The 22596-nt window shown below is 42.7% G+C and overlaps 1 protein-coding gene across 2 annotated transcripts in view; it reads left to right on the forward strand.

The window, feature by feature from the left end:
• LOC119733798 (protein diaphanous homolog 2-like) overlaps positions 1-22596 on the forward strand; it is a 54924-nt gene that overhangs the window by 22344 nt on the left and 9984 nt on the right. For both annotated transcript variants that reach the window (XM_038207167.1, XM_038207168.1), the window contains exons 6-19: positions 1206-1314; positions 4943-5062; positions 7495-7613; positions 8581-8697; positions 9347-9465; positions 10593-10657; positions 14509-14613; positions 14872-15315; positions 16315-16426; positions 17032-17139; positions 18331-18527; positions 19556-19642; positions 20830-20982; positions 21604-21733. In XM_038207167.1, coding sequence (XP_038063095.1) covers positions 1206-1314; positions 4943-5062; positions 7495-7613; positions 8581-8697; positions 9347-9465; positions 10593-10657; positions 14509-14613; positions 14872-15315; positions 16315-16426; positions 17032-17139; positions 18331-18527; positions 19556-19642; positions 20830-20982; positions 21604-21733 — 1985 coding nt within the window. The remainder of the gene's footprint in view (positions 1-1205; positions 1315-4942; positions 5063-7494; positions 7614-8580; positions 8698-9346; positions 9466-10592; positions 10658-14508; positions 14614-14871; positions 15316-16314; positions 16427-17031; positions 17140-18330; positions 18528-19555; positions 19643-20829; positions 20983-21603; positions 21734-22596) is intronic.

Genomic DNA, 22596 nt, shown 5'->3' on the forward strand with positions numbered 1-22596 from the left:
ACAATTCGATCACAAATCCTCTTGTCTCAAGTCCAGTCACAAGCTTTACAAATGAACTCAGGGAAAGGCATTCCTTTGTTATCGTTCTTCCCCTGTTACTAGTGACAGGACTTATGAAAGGTCTTGTGATTTACTTTTGACCAAACTTGTGATTTTGTACTTGTGATGGACTCGACTACAATGCTGTCATTTTGGCAAGTCTACAGAATTCCCCTCTTAATACTGGGATTTCCTTCGTCTCCTTGTTTTTCATCGTCCAGGAAGAAATCGATAACATTTCATTTCCTTCCCTAATAACCTATTGTGGCTTGGGCGTTGACGGTCTGCTCACTGACTTTGCCCGACCCCTCGAACCGAAAATGGTACTGTCTGTGCCCACAGGAGGTACACAGACTTCAGTCTGTTCCATTGACAATTCAAGGGAGGTTCAGTTGTCGAAAAGTTGACAGTCTGAGGGGCAGTGAAAAAACAACCGTACACCAACACCATCTGTGCACCACCCACGGGGAACCAACCGAGTAGATTCAATTTACCCCTTCCTCTAAGCGCTCTGCCCACCTTGCTAGATGTCTCGCACACACTGTTTAAACGTTTACTTCGAGGCAATCCCTTGTAATTGTAACTTCTTCAGACTTAGTTTGGTAACTTATTTCATTGAATGGCAAACTCTGCTCAGGACGCTTACAATGGTGTGTAAGGAGTATCTGTACGAGTTCAGGTACCAGATCAGGTAATATTTTTTTTGGAGCCCTTAGGTTTGGTGAGTGCGCTTGGGTTTTCAGTGTCCGTTCACTTGCAGCCGCGACAGAACTCATTTCATGAGCTTTGCTAGTTTACTTTGAGGTACTTCATAAGTAGAGAACAACTTCAATTCCAATGCCTTCCGGTAATGACATCAAGGACCAGGTGCTCTAGCTCGGTTTGAAAAACCTGAAAGGGAAAGTTGATGTAGCAATTGTTCAGGTTTAGACGTGGAAGGAAAACCATAATAGACATTGGAGAGTAGAAGTTACCCATGATGTCAGGCTCAGACTGAAAACCCAATCCATTTGACAACCTGGAAGGGATTCGAACCCAGGCCAAAGAGGCGGAAGGAGACCACCGTGCCAGCCTTACTTCCAAAAACTTCTTTTGTAATGGAACATGACCTGAGGTTTCTCACTGTTCTTCATGAGCTCTCTTTGATTTTGTTTTTGTTTCTGCAGGCATGAGAAAGTGTTGGCAGCCCTGACAGACGTGGCCGAGTTCAGAAGTCGGCCGAGATTCGCGCCCATCATCGAGGCCCTGAAACAGGAAGAGAATCCTACACTGCAGGTAGGGAGCCTCATGTTTGTTATTATCTGTCTTAGATGAGGAAAAATTAAGCCCAATCTTCCAAGATCCTTCAGAATCCATCAGGCGTCTTTTTGCAGGATTTTGCAGGATTGAGCAAGGTAGATTTAACCGTTAATTGCCTTACAGAAAACTTGATACCCCTTGAAAATTGAAGTACATGTACAAAGAATGTGCAACTGGTGTAATACACAGTGGAGGGTTTTTGAAGGATTCAGGAAAGGTTCCTAGCAAACGTGCGTAGGGATTATTTCTGGGGGTTTTTAGGGGCTTTTGTCATGATTTTTAAAAAGCTGTTTTTTGTTTTGTTTTAAGTTTTTTGGGTGTAGTTTTCCAGTTTTTTGGAAAATTCTTAGATAGCCCTGAAAGGTGAAAAAAAACGCAAAAAACTTGTCGGGGGAAAAACGGAACTGGCACAATGACTTTGGAGCTATTGTATGCATTGTCAAATTCTTGCAATAAATTATAGGGTGGCATGGGTGGCTAGTGCGTAAAGCGCTTGCCTCTCACCACTGTTTGTTCCCAGCTAGGACCATATGTGAGTAGAGTTGTGCATTGGTTCTCTCCTGTGCCATTAGGGTTTTTCTCCGAGCCCTCTGGTTTTCCTCCTGAAGAAAAAATCAAACACTTTCAGTCTCTGACTGTGCTCTGTGGTCAGACATAGGTTATATGGCTGGCTGCCTAAGGCGCCTTTATGTGCCTGCGGCTCGACTGCGTTGTAGCCACATCCTTCACATTTCGTCTTCTCAGCTTCGAGCAAGGATGATAAGCCTCCCAACTTATTTTTAATATTATTAAAACGAATTTATTATTGTGTAAAATTTTACTTAGCACATATTTTTTTGTACCATCAGATATGATAAGATGTAATTTTGAACAACAATCCAAGTTGGAATAACAAACATGTGCCAATGAAAAAGTGGCCTTATCTATTATGCAAATATGCATCATGCCAGTAATATTTAATACATGTACAACAGCCTCAGTTGAATTCGCATGATAATTAATTGAGTCGATTCAATGTAAACATCCGCTTATCTTTGGTCAGGATCTTTGGTTTCCGCCCACATTTGTACAAATTACAGTTGACACCTTTAACTCCTTCGCCCCATGTGACTCACACTTACCAATCAGATTTAGTCATCTGCAGCTGTCCGGTCACAAAAGAAACGGTGACACCAACATGACAAATGGATCGGGGCACCTGATTGGTCGATTGCAGCTGGCCAATTAACCTGTTTGAGGTCTGGCACCAATGGATGATGGGACTGACTTCAAGAAAGTAAAAAGTGCATCTTGGCATCTGTCAAGGCTGATTTGTGTCTTACACGTACCCAGGTTTTTGTCTTTTGTTGTGTCATGGTTTAACTGATATCCTGGGTAAAAGACTCGGGTATGATTATGAGGTCTCTTGTCAAAGTCTGTCAAGAAACGCCTGACATGCCTGATGCCGATGATATTTTTTTGCACATGGTGCATTTTCTCAAGCTTGCTCTGACAATCAAGAGTACATTTGAACCTGCCTGATTTGTGGTCATTGTACGTGTTTGACAACGGTCTAAACTGGAGATGTTTGTCATGTACATACAGACAGTCGTGTTTTACTATACTCTCGAGGACAATGCTTTGTGTTTCTCTTTATCCCTGTAATATACATGTAACACTCTCCCATAGACTAAGCACATAAACGTACGATAGCAGACCGTTTTCAACAAAGGACCCAACTCCCGAGGACTGAAAGGATCTGTTGTTCTCCCTTTGTGTGTCGGTCCTTGGTGGTTATGAAGAACACCTACAAACTATCTTGTGAAACCTCGGCGAAAATGGCCACACACCGCACTGCCTTCAGACTGTTTGCAAAGCAAAATTGAATACGTGCAAAACATTTATGGTGACATTTTGTGTGGGTTAACGAGAGTTTAACTTGTGCAAGATGTGCAGCACGATTATTTCTTGTTTTGTCAAAACTTTTGCACGTGAGTGAGTCTATAAATTTGGGGTCCACTCTTTTCCTGTCCTTGTCACATCTGACATGTATGATTTTGTAATTCTGTATCCACTCCTTAACCCTGACCTCCCCCAACCAATCAAACCCAACGGCATGTCTTATTGGAATCTGTCACGATGGGTACAGTACCCCTAAACTGACAGTCTTTAACATTGGGTTGGCACAGCTCCAGAATCAAAGTCAGAAATATGTGTGTGTAGTTTCCCATATAATGTTGGAATTTGCCAGGATGGGTATGGTTCCTAGTTAATCGTGCTAGGGAGTTAGGGTTCATGTATTCTTCCTCCAAGATTGATTTTGTGAAACAAGCAACCTCCACAACAAATAAGAATTAGGTTGAAGTCATGTTTAACCACACAGGAATGGCAATCGACAAAGTACAGAGGTAACAGGGACAGGAAAAATGTCATTATTTGGATCCTTGTTTTATAGACTGGCCCATTTGCGTTTGCCCTCATGTCCTAAAACTGGACCAAGTGAAACCAAAAAGTCACGTCTACATTTGTCGCTACAGTACCCTCCTGTTGTACAATTACATGCATGCCTACTTAAGTATGGGATTTTTGATTGGAAACCAGCCAAGTTGCACAGTCCTCCACACTCCCCCCCCCCCCCCAAAAAAAAGTGGACCCATCAGGACCCATCACTTGTCAATTTCGAAAGCAAACACTAAGGAATACCCTGTCTTCATCCGTCGGAGCCCAAGAGACTTTTCAGCGTAGTACTGCATTGTAAAAGCTGACCTGAAACGAACGCGAACAGTTGCCCAGACTGAAGACAAGACAAAAATGCTGACGAGTCATCAGTCATGTGTCGCATCACAAGGAGTAAGTTTAGGACGGACAAGCGCGACAGACAGAAACCTCTCGCTCAGTTGCCAGATAGTGGGTGCTTCATGATAGCTCGTTGGCAAACGTGGATCTGAAGCAATGGAGATGGATATCTCGGAGGGGGATCTCTCGTATCTGCAGGTGTTGCAGGTTGATTGCGTCCAGGTTTTTCTGGCTACATGTCATTGGGGTGACGACCGTACTCCCATAAACTTAGTGAGTTTGGAGTTTAAGAGTTGGAGAGCCACTACATTTTCTGCACATGTACATTTTCTTGCCGTTTATTTTAGGAGGATACTTTTGAAGTACATGTACATGCAGCAACTCTTGTGTGTGTTTGTGTACATGAACATGTACTGTTCGCATGTGGTTGTCCATCACATACATATTTGATCAAAGCGTCAGGACAACTGACTCTGTATTTTTCAGCTCAGTCTAGACATTAAACAGGTTACAAGTAGATGTTCATTTGGGATTTATTTACCTAGTACTTATTATTAATGTCTCGTTTGGTCGCGATACCCGCTGTAACATTAGACTCAACCGGCCAGCCAACCCTGGCAAACTCGGTGGTCGATCGGAGTCACGTCTGCGTTATCAACCAGGAGGTTGTGGGTTCAAGTCCCACCCGAGTAAGCTTGGGAATATTTTTCTCGCAAGCCCTTTGACAACACTGAGTATACAGAGTTAATAAATACGTAAGCGAAGGGCAACACCGAATAAAAATAAAACAAATTTTAAAATGTCTGTATTTATTCTGCTCATTCTGCAGACGGTCTGCATGCAGTTAGTGAACGCAGTCATCATCACACCACGTGAACCCGAGGAGCTAGACTTCAGGTTACATCTACGCAATGAGTTTCTCCGGACAGGAATGCTGGATCTCTTACCTGTAAGTCAGTTCTGTTTCAGGACAAACATATCTCGGTTCTTCTTACCAAGAGCAGAGATTTTTTTGCAAATTGTAGCTACTACTTGGTACTTGGTTTGTGGCCCTCCAAAATATTCCATCTAGGCAATTTAAACTGGAGATAAGGTGAAAATTCTGTGGGTTAGCGTATTTCGCAGGGAAGCAAGGAGTTTTGGCAGTAAGCGAGTTCTGTATCTAAGAGAGGTCAAAGCACTCTCGGGGGGGGGGGGGGGGGGGAGGGGCTTAACCAGTTCACGTCGGATGCATGTATGCGCGCAAAGTTTTTGCGGTATTCAGAACAGATGATAAACACAAACGAGCGAGGCCGGAAATATCTGTCTGTGACCAGCTTGCAGCGAGCGAGGCCGGAAATATCAGGGTGTGCTACCCGCAGATGACGGCCAGAACCCGTCTGGCATCGAGGTTCGTGAAAACGATCCCGCGCCTGGGTCCAGTCACGTCAAAATAATCCCGACGCGAACTGGTTAAAAGTAGCAAAGTAACAAACTAGGGGAGGGGTTGATGCTGAGGCATTTTTTAAATGAAAACTGACAGTTGTCTTCCCGTTTCCCCTGTTTTCTTGTTCTTCTCCCTTTTTGTTGTTCTCGCCCTATTTCCGGGGAGGGGCAAAAGCTCCTTGCTCCCTCTTGCAACACCCACGCTTTTGATCGACTGGTTTTGACTTTGGGATGATATGGACAGATAGTCCACTGTAGCTATATTTAGTTCTTTTTTTATTTAGGAGGGTGGGTTGGTGTTTTGTCAGTTGTGATCATTTGGCACACCCGTTGCCAGCTGCTGCATGCTAAATTTACACGTGCTGCGTGACAGGACTTCCGCTGTGCACAGTCAAACCTGTCATATTCCTGTCAGAAACACTTGTGTCGTGGATGTCTTGTGCACCTCACAGAAGTACACTTATTGAAATTGACTGATCAATTATACCTCGCCCACATCTTCAGCCGCCCTCATGGGCATGTTGGACGTTGGTGCAAGCACGTCGGACATTAAATCACCGCTGTGATTGGCCAGGACATCGTGGGGCAGGGCTTAGTGAGCTATTGATCGAATGACAGAAATAAAAAACTTTGTCCCTCTGTTCGAGCTTATATACTGTCACTGCATCTGGAGTTTTTGACAAATTCTCTAGTACCGTAGTGTGACAGTTGTTGGGGATGCATCATTGGTGTGTCATTCATACTTTTTTTTTAACAGAGAGTAGATCATTTGCAGCTATCCAAAAAGTAACTGACCAAATTTTACTTGTAACTGAAAAGCTTACTTGGTTTAAAGATGGGGATGGCAATAGACTCCCGGTGAAGTTTTTTATTTCTGGCATGCAGTCATGTTGAAGAAAACAATACAAGAAGGCCATTTCCAAAGATGCGTCAATTGACGCATTTTTGGAAATTTCCATTAGTACATGTAGTTGGTTTGTAATTCAGCGAATTTGTGAATAGATGTACTCAAGCGTCGGCGCGACGCACACGCGCATGCAGTTGCTACTATTTGTCGATTCAGGGCATGACATCGCGTAGCTGCAATCAGCAGAATGAGAACGTGTCCCGGACGCTGATTTCAGGCGCAATTCAAAACATGACTCAGCAACTTTTCAATTGAAATCGAGATTCTAGAATATTGTTTTCTCAGAAATTCACTGAGCTCTTCATCAGGTCAGGTTGTTAACCCCTTAAGCACGGGTTATAATGGGGACATTCCTCCACACATAGAGCAAGTGGCCCGCATGACTGCACAGCCTTTGTGTGGTAGCGGGACTGCACAAAAGCAGCAGCTGTGGAACTACCCACTAGCCGTGTGCCACGGCATACCACAGCTGGCAACTGCATTCCAATGAGGATTAGCAGCCCCGGCCATGACCGCTTCCCGGGCCCATGGGGTTAAGCACCCGTCTTTAGATTTTGAGCACTTTTATCGCTTCAAAAAAAAAAAAAAATGACACAAGTGACAAATGATCTAATCTATACCTTTAAATGGAATCCAAGTAACTGTTCACTAACTTCACAATTGGCTGGAAATGTTGACATGGCTGAGATGTTAATCCTTAGGCCTGTTCATCCTTGGCACAAACTTGAACCCGAATGCAACTTTGCAATGTCATGACAAGTCAACACATTGGGGCGAATGCTACAGTGAGTGGCTCTGTCTTCAAAATCACTTTGAATTCTAAAGCGTTACATACCGATCAGCTGTTTGGGTGATTCACTACCAGACATATAAGATTATTTGCATTTATCCCAAAAGAAATCTACCAAATTATCATCAAAATTAGGGTAGGGGCCGTCAGAATAGGGTAGGTAGGGAAACCGGAAGCCTTAGTACTAGTACAGTCAGATACTAATTTGCGTCGTCACTTTTCTTGGAACAAATCTTTTCCCTTCATTTACATCGAATAGGAACTGAGAGACAACAAGAGCTCCGAGCTGGAAACTCAGGTCACCGTCTTTGACGACCACAAAGAAGACGACTACGATGAGTTCTGCCATCGCTTCGAAGGCCTCAAAGTAGAGATAGAATATCCTTTGAAGTGTATGTTACATGTACATTCAACAGTCTGCGTCCTTCAATGAATTGCCGAGAAGTGTACAAAGCACTGGAAGTTCTTGCTTACCCCCCAAAAAAGTTTCTAGCCCCTCCCCCCCCCCCACCCCACCAAAGTTGATGTTTGTTTCTTGTGACCGGTTTGTGCGAAAAGTAACTAAGCATTGTCCACACGTTAGATTCACCAAGCAGTGGAATTCCAAGAAAGCTTTGGTCTGTTTTGAGATTAGTTAATGCTGCGTTGAAAACCTGGTTTACTACAAAGTTAAACTATTAAAAAAAAAATTTGACAGCAAATGAGAAACGGTTCCCCTACCTATTTTATAGCGATATGGTCCAGTGGTTACGGTGTTCGACCCATGTGCCATGGTACATGGGTTCAAATCCCGACGGGGAGCATGTTGCTTGTGTCCTTGGGCAAGACACTTTACTACAATTGGCTCTCTCCATCAAGGAGTATAAATGCGTACCTGTGAGGGTACAACACCAGATTACACTGATCTTGGCTGCAAAAAAATGGTCATGGCCTGTTGAACAGGGATAATAATTGTAATTAGCTTGAAGACCTAAGGTACCCTTGGTGGAAAGTGCTATGCATTGTTATGCATTATTTAATTCTAAGATGAGTGTTCATTTTAATACTTTTGCCGATAGCTGTAAACAAAAATCTCAGCCTGCATCGAAAGTTGTAATCCTTCTCTTAAGCACGATCATTGTGTGCTTTAAATTTCTTTTGAAGTGTCTGAAATGGATTCTCGGGCAGGAGTTTATTCTTAAAAAGAAAAGGTGGATCACAATTTGTTTGTACTTCAAGGTCAGGTTCAATTCTGTTCTGCTCCAGAGTCGCCCAAGGTAAAACAAAAAATTACAAAAGGATTGTAGCCAAAGCCCAATAGAACACAGAAAATGATACATCAGTTGATTCTTTAACTGCGGATTACCGATGAGGAGTCAGCGTACCAGCTGCTTCACCAGCTCGTCGGCGATACTCCAGCTGAGCCGTTCTTCCTGTCCATCCTGCAGCATCTGCTCATGATCAGGGAAGATGGTGTGATAAGGTACTAGAACTATGTCTCCATTAGCTGTTGGGAAGAAGTAGGATTCACTCGTTTGTTACAATTCTGACTGTTGTATCTGTAAGTGGAATGCATAAAGAAAACATGTACAAAACCTTTAAAAAAAGGTGGAAAAAGGAAAAATCAACAAAACAAAAATCTTGACGAAAACAAAAGCTGTTCCCATTGAAATTGAGAACAGCTAAAATGGAAGAAACATGCAACTGAGGAGAGAAACATAATCTTTTGATGTTACCGTGGCAGTTTGGAATGTAATGGAAGAAACATGCAATCGAGGAGAAAAACATTATCGTTTGATGTTGGGCATGGCAGCGCGGAATGTGACAAATGATAAGGAATTATGCAGAATTCAATTTTATGGCCCCGCCTTTCTAAATTAAAAAATATCATGCTAACTTTGGCAGAAAATACTGAATATTAACTGAAGAACAATACCAACTTTCATAGCTCATATTTCCACAAATGAAGAATGCTATAGTTTAAAGCTCTACATGTGTGGTAAGGGTATTTCATGGATTAGTAAGGAATGTGAGTTTGTGCATAATAATAAATTAGATATATCTTTCAGTGAGAATGCTTTACCACTTTCTTCAAACGACTTACAAGAGTTTTCTTTTCTTGTTGTGTCCAGACCACAGTACTATAAATTAATAGAGGAATGCATCTCCCAGATTGTGCTGCACAGAGGAGGCTGCGATCCGGACTTCAGACACACGTGCAAATTTGAAGTTGACGTGGAACCCCTCATAGGTGAGCATATACGTGTGAATAGGAAGCTAGAGCTGGTTTTGTTTGGTTAAGAACCCCTGCCCATGTTGATGTGAATTAACCATAGAACTATATTAAATTACTTCAGCGCCAACTCCTTGTTCCTCCGCAGAGATACTTTTGAAGCCATCCTGATCGTAGGCATTTTTTGAATTCATGTGCATGTTTGTAGCACATAATGAAATTAGAAGGAATGAATTCCGAATAATGTACTCTATTGAATGCAACACCCAACTAAGCGCGTTTTCTATGAGTATGACTCACACAGGTTTGCATTTTCCATTTACAACTTCCCACACATTGTCTCTGTATTATAGTCCCGTTTATGTAATTTTTATGGCATAAAACTGGCTTTAAAAAAAGGGCGCTTCTTATTTTGCAAGTCAAGGAACTTACTCCCTGAGTTGTGACGTGTCGCAGCCCTTGAAATCAGGTGCAGGCTGCTTCTGGACAAGAGAGCTTGGGGAGTTAGAGTTAAAGCTATAGTCCATCATTTGCAGCCATCCAAAAAAGTAAATGGCGTATTATTGTTGAAAAACATACTTGGTTGAAAGATAGTAAGTGGACTAAACTCCCTGTGAAATTAATCTTTCTGGCAAGCTGTCATTTTGAAGTAATCAACGAAAGAAGGCCTTTCCAATGGTGCGTCTTAAGACGCACTGTAGGAAAATTTAAATTAGTAGTTTATTCGGCACAGCGCGCGCAAACATTGGCACGATGCACAGGCGCGCGCGGTTGCTATAATTCGTCGGATCAGTGCAAGACATCGCGTATAGCGTCAATTCAAAACAATTCCAGACATAATTCAGCAACTTTTGATTTGAAATTGAGATCCTAGAATGCTGTTTTTCTCGGAATATACAGCTGAAGCTGAGCTGAAACTTCATCAGGTTTAGTTGTTCAGTATCTTTCATGAGATTTTGAACACTTTTGTTGCTTTAAACTAACAAAATGCACAAATTACAAATGATGGACTACATCTTTAAGTAGTCAGACCTTGCAACAAAAGTGGAAAAGCTACTGACATGTTTTTTATTAGTTGTAACTAAGTAATCAGTTTAAACCTATTTCATTCACACATCTCGGACATTTTTGTTTTGTTTTCGCAGAGGGTCTCAAAGAAAAAGCATTTTACGAAACCCTGGAGACGAAGGCAACGAAGTTAGAAAAAGAGGTAAGCGCACTGAATGTTTGTGTCTGTTTTTCCTCATCATATAATAGTCTAATTTTGAGCTTGTTTGTCCTGGACGTTGCATGACTAGTCGACAACCCCCGACGAGACCACGCGAGGCGGGGTCAACTCATATTGAAACCCAGGAGACACGGCCAGAATGTTTACATCACGAAAGCAAACCAATGTCGACAGACTCAGGAAGTGCTGTCACGCCCACAAATTCAATTTTCCGCATTTCCTAAGACGACAACCAGAGAAGTCCTGAGGCGGCATTTTTGTGAATTTTTTTTTTTAAGAAACACGTGCCCATTACCTGAGGGTCTTGAGCAGAGCCTGTCCCATATTACATCACTTCCTGTGGTGAAAGATCCTCAGTAAAGCAGACAGTTTTTCAAAAGCGATGTCCAGTTTTGTACAGGCCAGTGCAGTCGGCAGGGAGTCATCAATAAGTGGACTGCCAATGCCATCTTGTTTTTTTTCCAGAGCATCCAAGTTCTCTGTCCTTTGTCTCAGATTGTTGTTGTGAGTGGTTATTCTCTTAGCAATGAGTAACTCTCTTGTGATCCAGGCAGTAATGACATTCCCAGACACAAGGATAGAGGTTTATTATGTCCAAACATGTTTTCTTGCCCGCGATGAACTCGGACGTGGGGTCAGATTTAACCAATCACTGTACCGCCCCAAACTGCCCAGCACTATATGGTTTTGTGTATTCATCAGGAATAGGTACTGTGTCATGCATGTGTTGGGGAGTGTAGCCTAGTGGTTAGGGTTCGCGACTCATGATCAGAGGGTCAGGGGTTCGAATCCAGCTGCCTGTTATATGTTGTGTCCTTGGGCAAGGCACTTCACCTCCCCTTGCCTCTCTTCACCCAGGAGTATAAATGGGTACCGGCATTAGCTGGGGAGTAACCGGCAATGGACTGGCATCCCATCCAGGGGGAATAGAGATATTCTCAGTCGTTTCATGCTACTGAAACCAGAGATAAATGCCGGCCTGATGGGCCACATTGGCTCGGGACAGACTTGACTTTACTTACTTACTATTCAATGTCGTACAGGTGCTGATGGGTTGATATTTCTGCATGCACACACAGAGGCACTTTGTTTCATTACTGGATCATTCTATACATTTGGGGTCCACTTTTTTTCCTGTCCATGTTAATCTGACCGAGGCAATCTTTAACCCTCCTACATGTATGCAAACATACATTCTGTGCCAGGCTGTCCTTGCAGTCAAAATCAATCAAGTGACTGTTTTCAACCCGTAAGAATTCCAAGCCCACATAAAGCTGGATTGACTGCCTTGGACTGATTAAGTAACTTGATACAGCTATGCTTTGACTCCAAGAGAGTGATAAGACAGCTGTGACCACAACTTGCCTGCTTTGTCTGTTGACCCAGTTTGACTAGACAAAGTGTTTGCTTGACATATGATCTGACTGCTGGTGACTAGCCTTTGTTAACAGTATAGCAGGGGAAGTGGAAGTGAATTTTGACTGTCCGTGACTGCTCGGGGGTTAATGCAGTCGTCCTCCAAGAGTGATTATGAATAGCAAACTACTCAACAAATAAAGAATTCTTTGAAGTCATTCTTTCATTCTTGAATAAAGAAATAAATTACGTGCTTGGCCGAGCCGAAAGCGAGGGTCCTTTCCCGCATCCAGGCCCCTAGCAGGTTTTAAACGTACTTGTTTAATACCGGCCAAGCACATAATTATTCCCATTCCATAAATACCTTTTTTGGTCAAAAAGTCAAAACAAGTTAAAATTTCACAAATTTCCAACAATTTTACTTCATTTTTTTTTTTTTAAACCCCTCTCGCCATGTCTGTGGTATGTGCCTCGCGCACTTTAATCAGTGGTTTAAAACCACCCACGTGACAGGCTCTCGACCAATAGGAAATGTGTAAACTGTCTTTAAGTATTTATGAATGGCAAAGAACCAAGGTAACAGGGACAGGACAAAAATGGACCCTCAATTTTATAGAATGACCTACTACAAGTACTTGAGAACTTGACCAGAAATGAGAATTGCCTGACCTCATTTCAATGAGGTCACATCTCTAGGGGCAGTGCCTTCTTGACTTCCTTTTTTTTTTTTTTTTAAAAGGATGTGTTTTTAATTAAGTGTCCAGGCCATGAGTCTTATTCATCCCAATTGAAAGCTATTAAAAGCCAATGTCATCTATTACCGCTGTTTTGTCCCATGGTGACAAACTGTCCTGCCTGGGCTGGTTGTTGTGACCGAGGAGTTTGCTTCAGTTAAAAACATGTTTGTTCAGAAGAAACAGGTTCCAGACAGACTGAGAGCCTTGAATATAGTTACAAATAAAAGTCAGGCCAACGTGATTCACTCATTATAAACCATTGGTAATTTAAAAAAAAAGAAAAAGGTCCGGGCCCATATTCTGTTAAGCAAAGACGTCTGTATTAATTAACCCTAACCTTCCGGGGTATTTTGGCTAGAAACCCGTACCAAACGCAGCAACATGCAACACTTGTCTAAGTGACAAGCCTGCCCAGTGTAGCAAGATCCAACAGGCCAAAAGTCTCGAGGCCAAACTGCCTCAGAGTCTGTGGTCCCAGAACGCAGCAGGATACAACTGTGGCATTGTTCGATGGGACTAGCTCTCATTGTCTCAGAAGCAGCCGTTGATGCACTGGTGTTGGCAGCTGAATACACCAAAGTGCAGCAGACATTTCCACCTGATGCACTCTGTTGTGTCTGGCTGGGTTGGGGTTAAAGCGTTTTATACAATGCCTGAATAAATCCCCGTCATGTGATCGGTGGGTCGTTGATCACGTGTCAGTGAATTATTTGTACCAACGCACGGCCCTAGTTCTATTCCACGGGAAATAGAGCGAGCCACCTATTTATTTATATTTTTTTCTAATTCGGTCACTTTCTTTTTGACTCACTCTGTACTGTAAGCAGAAAACCCTAGCAGCATGTACATTTGTACACCTTTGTAGAACCCAAAGATAAATCCTCAGCCCACCACTGACTGTTAATTGATTGATTAAAAAATCCCACTCGGAAATCCCCCACTTACATGTAACCCTCCAGGAAACGCTTAACATGCTAGCCGTAATGGCGCGGTTCCTGCATGGAAACAAACAACACATCCTTCAGTATTAAATTGGCTGCGTTCATCAGTCCCGACAGAGGAGGTCTAAAGAGCTTAATCCTCCTCTTCCTTGCCAGTCACCTATTTAGTTCTCCAATCCGTAAATCTTTTCCCAATTTATTTGCTCTGGTAAGCGTGGACTTCTCTTCTTTTATGTACCAGAGCCCTGTGCTTTTATGTACCATAGCCCACGTGTGGAGTGACGTGGCTTCGTGGTCTGGAGCATTGAATTTGTGGTCTGCGGGTAATTCTGCAGGTTGTGGGTTCGAGTCCAGCCTGGGGTCATGGTGCGTGTGCCCTTGGGCAAGGCACTTTGTCACTCATTGCTTCTCTCCACCCAGGAGTAAATGGGTACCTGTGAGGGCAGAGATGGTTAGTGTGGCTGATTTTAGCTGCTTTGCAGCGAAATGGCAGCATCGAGCTGTATATGTACTCCCCAGGGAGCTGAGATGGTCTTTGGAATGTTTCATTAGCCCAATGAGCAGGGTAATAATAATGTTGTGCAGTGAGCACCAATCCTGGTGGATACGTGCACTTTATAAATACACATTATCGTTATTACTTTGCTTTCAAAGCCAGCATAGAATTTCTGGGCTAACCATGTAAGCGCAGAATCCTTAGTTATTGGGTGTATTGCTGAAATACTTGGGTCCTCCTTAAAGTACAGCGTTTTCACAAATGCATTTGTTTTAACCTGTGCATGTAAAATTGCTGTTTCAGCTGGACCAAGAGTTGACGGCACGGCAGGAATCCGAGGCCAAGCTCTCCCAGGCGCACAAGAAGAATGAAGAATACGAGAAGAAAATAGCAGAGCTTGAATCACAGGTACAAACTCTTAAGGGATAGAATGAAAACCATACAATCTTACTGTAGGTGCAGTGATTTCATCCTGCAGGACAACACTGAAAACTGTAGGAGAAAACAACTTCACCTGGTTGAATAGCTTAGTAAAGATCACACAGCTGTTTGTACAATTATAAAGATGTGTGCTTAGTTGATTTGGGCCTGTTGTAACCTATGAAACTACTGTATTGTAAAAAAGCATTTTGCTAATCTGTTACTTTCAAATCTTTTTTCCTCCAGATTGCATCAGGTGTCTTTGTCCCCTCATCATCATCATCAGTACCAGCCCCACCAGGCGGCGCAATACCCCCACCCCCTCCACCCCCAGGGATGGGTGGTGGCCCACCCCCTCCCCCGCCCCCACCGGGTATAGGCGGTGGCCCACCCCCTCCCCCACCACCCCCAGGGATAGGCGGTGGACCACCCCCTCCCCCGCCACCCCCAGGGATTGGTGGTGCCCCGCCCCCTCCTCCACTCCCAGGCATGGGGGGTGGCCCACCCCCTCCCCCGCCACCTCCCGGTATGGGGGGACCTCCTGGGCCTCCCCCTCCCCCAGGCGGGGTACCCATGGTAGGGGGCAGGGGTCCCTTCACCCCTTCACCGGTGGCTGAGCTTCCCCATGGAATGCGAGCCAAGAAGAAGTACACCCTGCAGACGCCTCTGAAGAGAGCCAACTGGAATAAGGTGGGTGAGATACACACTGGTGGTGCGCAGAATTCGTGAACAGTGTGTCTGAAAACATCAAAAACGGCATTCAAGTGTCCATAATGTGTCCAATGACAAGCTCATCGTGCGCAGACATTACTCGCAGTACTTGAATTATATTTTTGGCCTGGGTTTTGGTAAGGCCCAACGTCAAAATACAAATGGTTCACCAATCATTCCTGATAGAACTTAATCCCTTTTCTTATCGTTGCCCGCTTCAACAGGAAGCGTTTCCCGACAGCAAAGGAATCATTGCCTGATAGGAGGCGTCTGTGCGGCAGGTTCATTGATCCTCTCCCTCCATTCAGAGCAGAGCGCTACGAATGCTGGGTCTTGCAGCTTATTATGAATAGCCATTGTGCGGCAGGATTGTTGCGTAAATTGGCCAGCCGTGTAGAGCACGGACGTATCCAGCATGCACAGATAATCTCTCCATTCAACAAAAGACGATCAACTCCACAGACTAATGCCCGTTTGACACCATAGGCACTACATGTACCTTATATGAGAAGTTGAAACGACTGCTCCAATTTTATGCAATTCATTTAGTATCATTTCACTAGGAACTAATTTTTCTTTTCTGGAAATCCGCATTGTTGGCCGATCAATGCTCCATTGGATTTGTCTAAGATATAGTACATGAAATTTACTCTTTAGGTTATTTCATCACGGTCCCAGCCTTGTTGATAAACAGCTGAGATGAGTCACCCAGCCGCCACAATAGAACGTAATCCTATAAACTCTCTATTGTTGAGCGAAGCGGATGAGGAGTTGAGTGCACCCAACCGCGAAGGGTTTTGGTGGCCCGTCTGTATCGTTGCACGGTTCACTCTGAAGCGTGTGGAGGGCTTATCATTTTTTTCTATTGGGAATGATTGGTGAAGCATTTTGTATTTTGACCAAGGGCCTAACCACAGAATAATTTCAAATTTTGTTTTGAAACAGTAACCAATAACTTTGGAATACCTTTTTTTACAGATCCAGCCACGAATCCTCAACAAAGACTCGTTCTGGGTCAACGTAGATGAGGAGAAAGAGGAAGATGATACCGTCCTGACCGAACTGGCAAACATCTTTGCTTCCAAACCAGGTACTGAAAAACGGCAGTCGATCTTTGGAAATTTCAAAGATTTTCTTGCCCTTCTAATATGTGCTCAGATTTTTCCCCTCCAATCTCTTGAGTGTCTGATTTCAAAGAGCTGCTGTGCTTTTAATCTTGCCTTCAAAATTTATGTGCTGGGCAAAATTGAGCTTGGAATCAGTCTGATGCACTCAACAAATGTTCATGCTTAGCAGCTACTTGCAATTAGTATAATTTCTTCTTATTATATATTTCTGGTTAATATCAAGGATTCCTCAAAAGAGCCTTAGGCACTGTAGCTCGCAAGCCTGAAGAAACCTGTAGAGAGGAGACTGACGAAATTACAGTTTAAGACATGCAAGGAAAACCCTAGAAGAATGTTCTGGGGATAACCCACAGAATCGCTAGGGACTGAAAACCCAATCCACGTTGGCCCAGGCGGGATTCGAACCCGGGTCACAACGGATCACTGACTCCTCAGATAGCAAACTTGAAAACAGTATCATCACCTTGGTTGAGAATCTTAACGGCCGTTTTTAAAGTTTAAAGGCTTAATTCAGATTTGGATGCTTAATTTTCAGACTTCGTTTTTCATTTTTCTGTTCTTCCCGTAGCTGCCAAGAAGCTCGGCAGTGAAGATGTTGGCGATGGGGAAAAGGCGACGACGAAGAAAAAAGCCAAGGCCTTCAAGGTGCTGGATGCCAAGACGGGTCAAAACTTAGGTAAGTCGCAAAGAAATCATGCTTGAAAGAAAATGAAAACATGGGTTTTTCCCAAAGAAGGCCTTTTGGATCACAACTGGGTTCTGTGTAAACAGCTCTTTCCAAGAGCTCGCGAGAAAATTCACCGGCTTGCTCAGGTGGGACTTGAACCACAGGCTCCCGTCTTACAAGTTCAGGTGTCTTTACCGTTCAGCGACTGATTTTGTTGGAACAGCAGAAGCTATTGCAGTTGATTACAGAGAAACAAATTCCTTCTTTCTATCCACTACAATCTGGGGTTTTTTAACTTCTTTTTTGGAATTTGACCTTGTTATCTTGGACTCGGTCATATATGTGATGCGATCAGGCTACATGATTCGTTTGTCGGAAATTTTCATTTGGCGATTCAGTCCAAAATAGGGCCACTTCATCACATCACTTCATCACATCTCTTGGTGTTCCGACTTCCATAATTTTTTAACTAAAGATGTTACCTGCATGCGGTTTTCACAGCAGTAATGCTAAGATTGTGCTCTTTTCAAATCTGTAAAAAAAAAAAAAAAAAATTGACCAGGGTCGACAAACGACTCATTTAGCTTGATCACATGACATATTTTAACAGTTTTGGCAATTCCAGCATCATGGACATTACATCTAAAAAAAAAGAAAGAAAAATAAAAGGAGGAGTAATGTCCGTGACACAGCCAATTAACCATGATATCTTCACTAGTGTTGCCAAGTGGTTAGGGTTCGTGACTCATGATCAGAGGGTCACAGGTTTGAATCAAGCTGCTGGTCATATGTTGTGTCCTGGAGCAAGCCACTTCACCCCCACTTGCCTCTCTCCACCCAGGAGTATAAATGGGTACCGGCATTAGCTGGGGGTAACCTGCGATGGACTGGCATCCCATCCAGGGGGAATAGACGTATACTCATTCGTTTCATGCTACTGAAACCGGAAATAAGCGCCAATGGGCCACATTGGCTTGTGACAGACTTTACTTCTACTTCTTCTTCAGATAAATGATCCAAAACTCGTAGTCTGTAATCTCTTGGCCATTACAAGGTGATGGATGTGTAAGCTTTAAACAAAAAAAAATTCAGGTATATTTGCTAAGCTCCTTAAGTCCCCCAAAATTGTCTGATTTTTTTAATTGCCCAGTTGTTGTTTAGTATTTCTGACAATATGTGGTTTTTTCCCTCATTTTATAGCCATCCTGCTGGGTTCCCTGCGTGTCCCCCACCAGAACATGAAGCGCTGGATCCTGGAGGTTGATGAGAACCATCTCAACGAAGGGATGATCCAAACCTTACTCAAGAACCTGCCGGAACCGGAGCAGATCAACAGTGTCTACGCGCTCAAGGATGAGTTCGAGGACATGGCCGAGGCTGAACAGTTCTGCGTCACTGTGAGTAGACTGGGATTTTTTTTCTTCGGGGGGAAAGGGGGGGGGGGGCTGGATGGGGGTTTGTTTTGGTACAGGAAGATTTATGGGTTTGGCTATTTGCTTTTGGATCAGCCCATAAATGTGGGGTCCAAAAGTGTGCAATTTTTGGGTGTCCCTGTTACGCCTGACCTGTGTAATTTGTCATGCAAGTCTCATTAAAATTGACTGTGAACAATTTTGGAAAAACTTGATTGGCAGGTAGTTTGCCTTACATGATCTCACTTGCAGATACCGGTAGAAGACATTAAAGATTGTGTCCTGAATTTATAAAGTCTTATATTCGATGTAACAGGAAAACAAAAAAAAGTGCACCAAAAATGTACGGATTGACCAGTTTAGTCAATCTACCGGTATTTCCGTCGTTTCCCTTCCCCCAAACGAAGTGATTGTGATCTTCCTTCCCCTAAGTGCTTGTGATCATTAGAACACGTTTGTGGTTCCCTTGAAGAAAAAAGACTACTAAACACTTACCTACAAACACTATGAAACACTATACACATGTATCTGTATGTTCCAATGTACAAGCATTACATTCACTGTGTGGACTTCCGAACAAAAGATGTCCACATAAACCAGTTTTGAGATACGTTGTGTGGACTTGCTCACATCCACACAAGGCTCCCCCCCTCTGGAAAACAGAGGCATTCTCTCTGGTTTAGAGGCATTTTGGGGGTTAGATTTATCTGTCGCAAAATGAAGAAGAAACACTAAAGGGAATCATAGACAAAAATGGGTGACAGAGTTTTCACAGTGTGAGTAAAATGAGTTTTTTCCACAGGTTTTTCTTAACTACACGAAAACAAAGGAATGTCCACACTAGTTATGTAACGTCAACATGTATGATCAACAGCATGCTTGACATTGAAGAGAAAATGTCTGTCATTGAGGGATCTAGTACTTGTGCACATAGTGCACAGTGCTGGGCATAGTACTTCTGCATGTATTTGTACAACTTGAAATTAAAGTTGTTTGTTGTTTGGTTTGGCCAGATTGGATCAATCAAGCGTCTGATACCCAGACTACAGTCCATCAGTTTCAAGATGAGGTTCCAGGAGTCCGTCCAAGACATCAAACCAGTGAGTTGAATGGAACCAGTCTAAGAAGTAGCAAGCAGTGATAATTAACTTTTATTACATTGGTGTAAATGAACCTTTTGTTCATATTGCAAAAAAAAAAGGGGCTGGAAATTTTGATATTCATCTGTATCATCTGTATCATGTAGTTGGCAAAGCATCCCAGGGGAAACATCACACCAACTTAGAGAGAAGACAATGAGAAGAAATTACAGTTTTAGAGGTGGGAGGAAAAGCCCATAAGAATAGTCTGGGGGAAAAACCTGACTCCCCATATTGAATATGATATGTGCTGGATATTGTAAAGACGGTAGTGACTATGGGCTCTACGCACAATCAAGAGAAGGCAATTTTTGTACCACTTTCGAGAGCTCCGTGGACGTGACTTACCATGTGCGCGTACTGGTTCGCGCACGTACTGGGCAATGTATTTGAATGTCTCTCCCAGTGGTCTCGCCCAACTCTCCCTTCCCTACCATTGAGGGGGTACTTGTGCACGGAGCCCATATTTAAAAGGAAGATACAACCCTTGCAAACATCACAAAACGAAAAGATCAAATTATCACAAAATACCTTACTGGATTGTTAGAGAATGACAGTCTAAAGCATCCTGTAAAATCGTGGCTCCTGGTGTGCTGACATTTTCAAGAAAAATGGTATTTGGCCGACCAGCGTTGGAGAAAATTGGCTTTTTTTCAAACACTGCTTGCAAACTCTGTGCTGCAAAAACTGCAAAAACTCTTTGCAATTGATTACACACCTGTGAATGGGGTATAAGCCTGCTAGACTGATTCTCTAACCTTACAATTCCCATAAGTCTATAAATTCTCCGTTTCATTTGAGTAGGGTCTAGGAACCAGACTACAAGAACATGAATGGTTTTTCTAGCATCTACTAGCCCAAAATGTGAAAAGAGTTATTTTAACAATATTTGCTAAAACGTACTAATCCTTCAAATCCATCTATTTCTGAAAATTGAAGCAAAAGCAAATGTTGTACATTCCCTTTAATTATGCAGTAAATAATGTGAAAAAGTTTGAAGAAAAGTTAACTGTGAAAGCAAAGAAAAATCAAATTTGCTCTAGCAGCTGAGATAACTAGTCATGCCCTGCTTAAGTGTTTGAATTTCACAGTCCCGTGCCATGGTATAACCATCATGTCTGTTTAATCTTGATTTGTTATCCTGTCAGGTGGTTGTCATGGGAACCAAGGCATGCGAGGAGATCCGAGATAGCAAGAAGTTCAAACGCTTACTGGAGATCCTTCTACTTTTTGGCAACTACATGAACACGGGCTCAAGGAACGCGCAGTCATTGGGGTTCGACCTCAACTACCTGACAAAAGTAAGTACTCTGGGCCCACTTGCATGGTACTGCTTAAAAGTTAGCAAAAAAGTTGTTCTTCCTATTATATCCTATATAAAATATCTTACGCTGTCTGTCTGTCTGATGTCTACGTGTCACATTTTTTAGTAAACGGCTTAAGAAGTGTGCGAAAACACAAAATGCAAGGGTTTGGAGAGGCTTGGTTATTTTATACTGGTCTTTAAGTGATATATATTTGCCCCGATTTCACTGTTCTCTGAAGTCACAGTTGGCATGTTAAAAAAAAATGGTTTGTTTTGTCCATTTTTTTTCTTTCAGACTTTGAATAGTTAAATATTACATTATCTCTATGAAAACACTCCACAACGTATCGCTATTACGCAAAACATAACGTTCATGATAAAAAATGTGCCTAAATACCCTTTAACTGTCGATCATATGAATTTGTACGATAGGAATATGCATTTCGAAACCTGTCTGAAATCTACGTCAATTGAGGGCACACTGATCAGTTTTCCTTTTTTTTTCCCATCGAAATTACATTCACTCTATTCACATACAGAGGTTTGAAAATTGTATCATACTAGTCCATATCATTTTTTCCACGAAGTTTTATGGTAAACAATTTTTGATTTGCAGCTCCGGAACACAAAATCTGTCGACAACAAAATCACCTTCTTGAACTTTGTGGTGGATATAATCGAGACCAAATACCCCGAGGTCTCTGATTTCCTGGAGGAGATCAGCCACGCAGAGAAGGCAGCCAGAGGTAACGGAAAACTGATGAATATATAAATATCAAATGCGATTGGACAGTTGGATTATGTCTTAACAACCCGAGTCTATGCCCCCAATGCAAAATAATACTGTGTGAGTGGAATCCAGTATCCGGGTTTTACAATTCACCATGTGTAGAGTCATTGCAGTGTGTTGGGTAAAAAACTTGTGTTTCTGACCGAGAAACAATTCCAATTTTGATACAAAATACTTGGGAAAATTGTTTACCCTCCTCATAGACTTTGTACACAACACAACTAGTGCAACATCAGGATACTTTATCGTGATTTTGTATTGGTTATTTTTTAGGGTAACTGGGTAATTTTTTATTTCAATTTTTATGCCCCGCGGCGAAGCCGAAGGGGCATACTGTTTCCGCCTTGTCCTTCCGTGGGTGGGTGGGTGGGTGGGTGGGTGTGTGGGTGGGTGTGTGGGTGTGTGTGTGGGTGTGTGTGTCCGGACAAATCTTGTCAGCGCGATAACTTGAGAAATACTTAACATATGAACTTGAAATTTGGTTTGTGGATTGTTCTTGGTAATCCTAAGAAGCCTTTCGCATTTGGGGCCAAAAGGCCAAAGGTCAAGTTCACAGTGGCTAAAACAATAGAAATCTTGTCAGCGCGATAACTTGAGAAATACTTTACATGTGAACTTCAAATTTGGTTTGTGGATTGTTTTTGGCAATCCTAAGAAGCCTTTCGCATTTCGGGCCAAAAGGCCAAAGGTCAAGCTCACAGTGGCTAAAACAATAGAAATCTTGTCAGCGCGATAACTTGAGAAATACTTTACATGTGAACTTCAAATTTGGTTTGTGGTTTGTTTTTGGCAATCCTAAGAAGCCTTTTGCATTTGGGG

Source organism: Patiria miniata, unplaced genomic scaffold (genome assembly GCF_015706575.1).
Source record: "Patiria miniata isolate m_02_andy unplaced genomic scaffold, ASM1570657v1 HiC_scaffold_26, whole genome shotgun sequence".
Classification (NCBI taxonomy): domain Eukaryota; kingdom Metazoa; phylum Echinodermata; class Asteroidea; order Valvatida; family Asterinidae; genus Patiria; species Patiria miniata.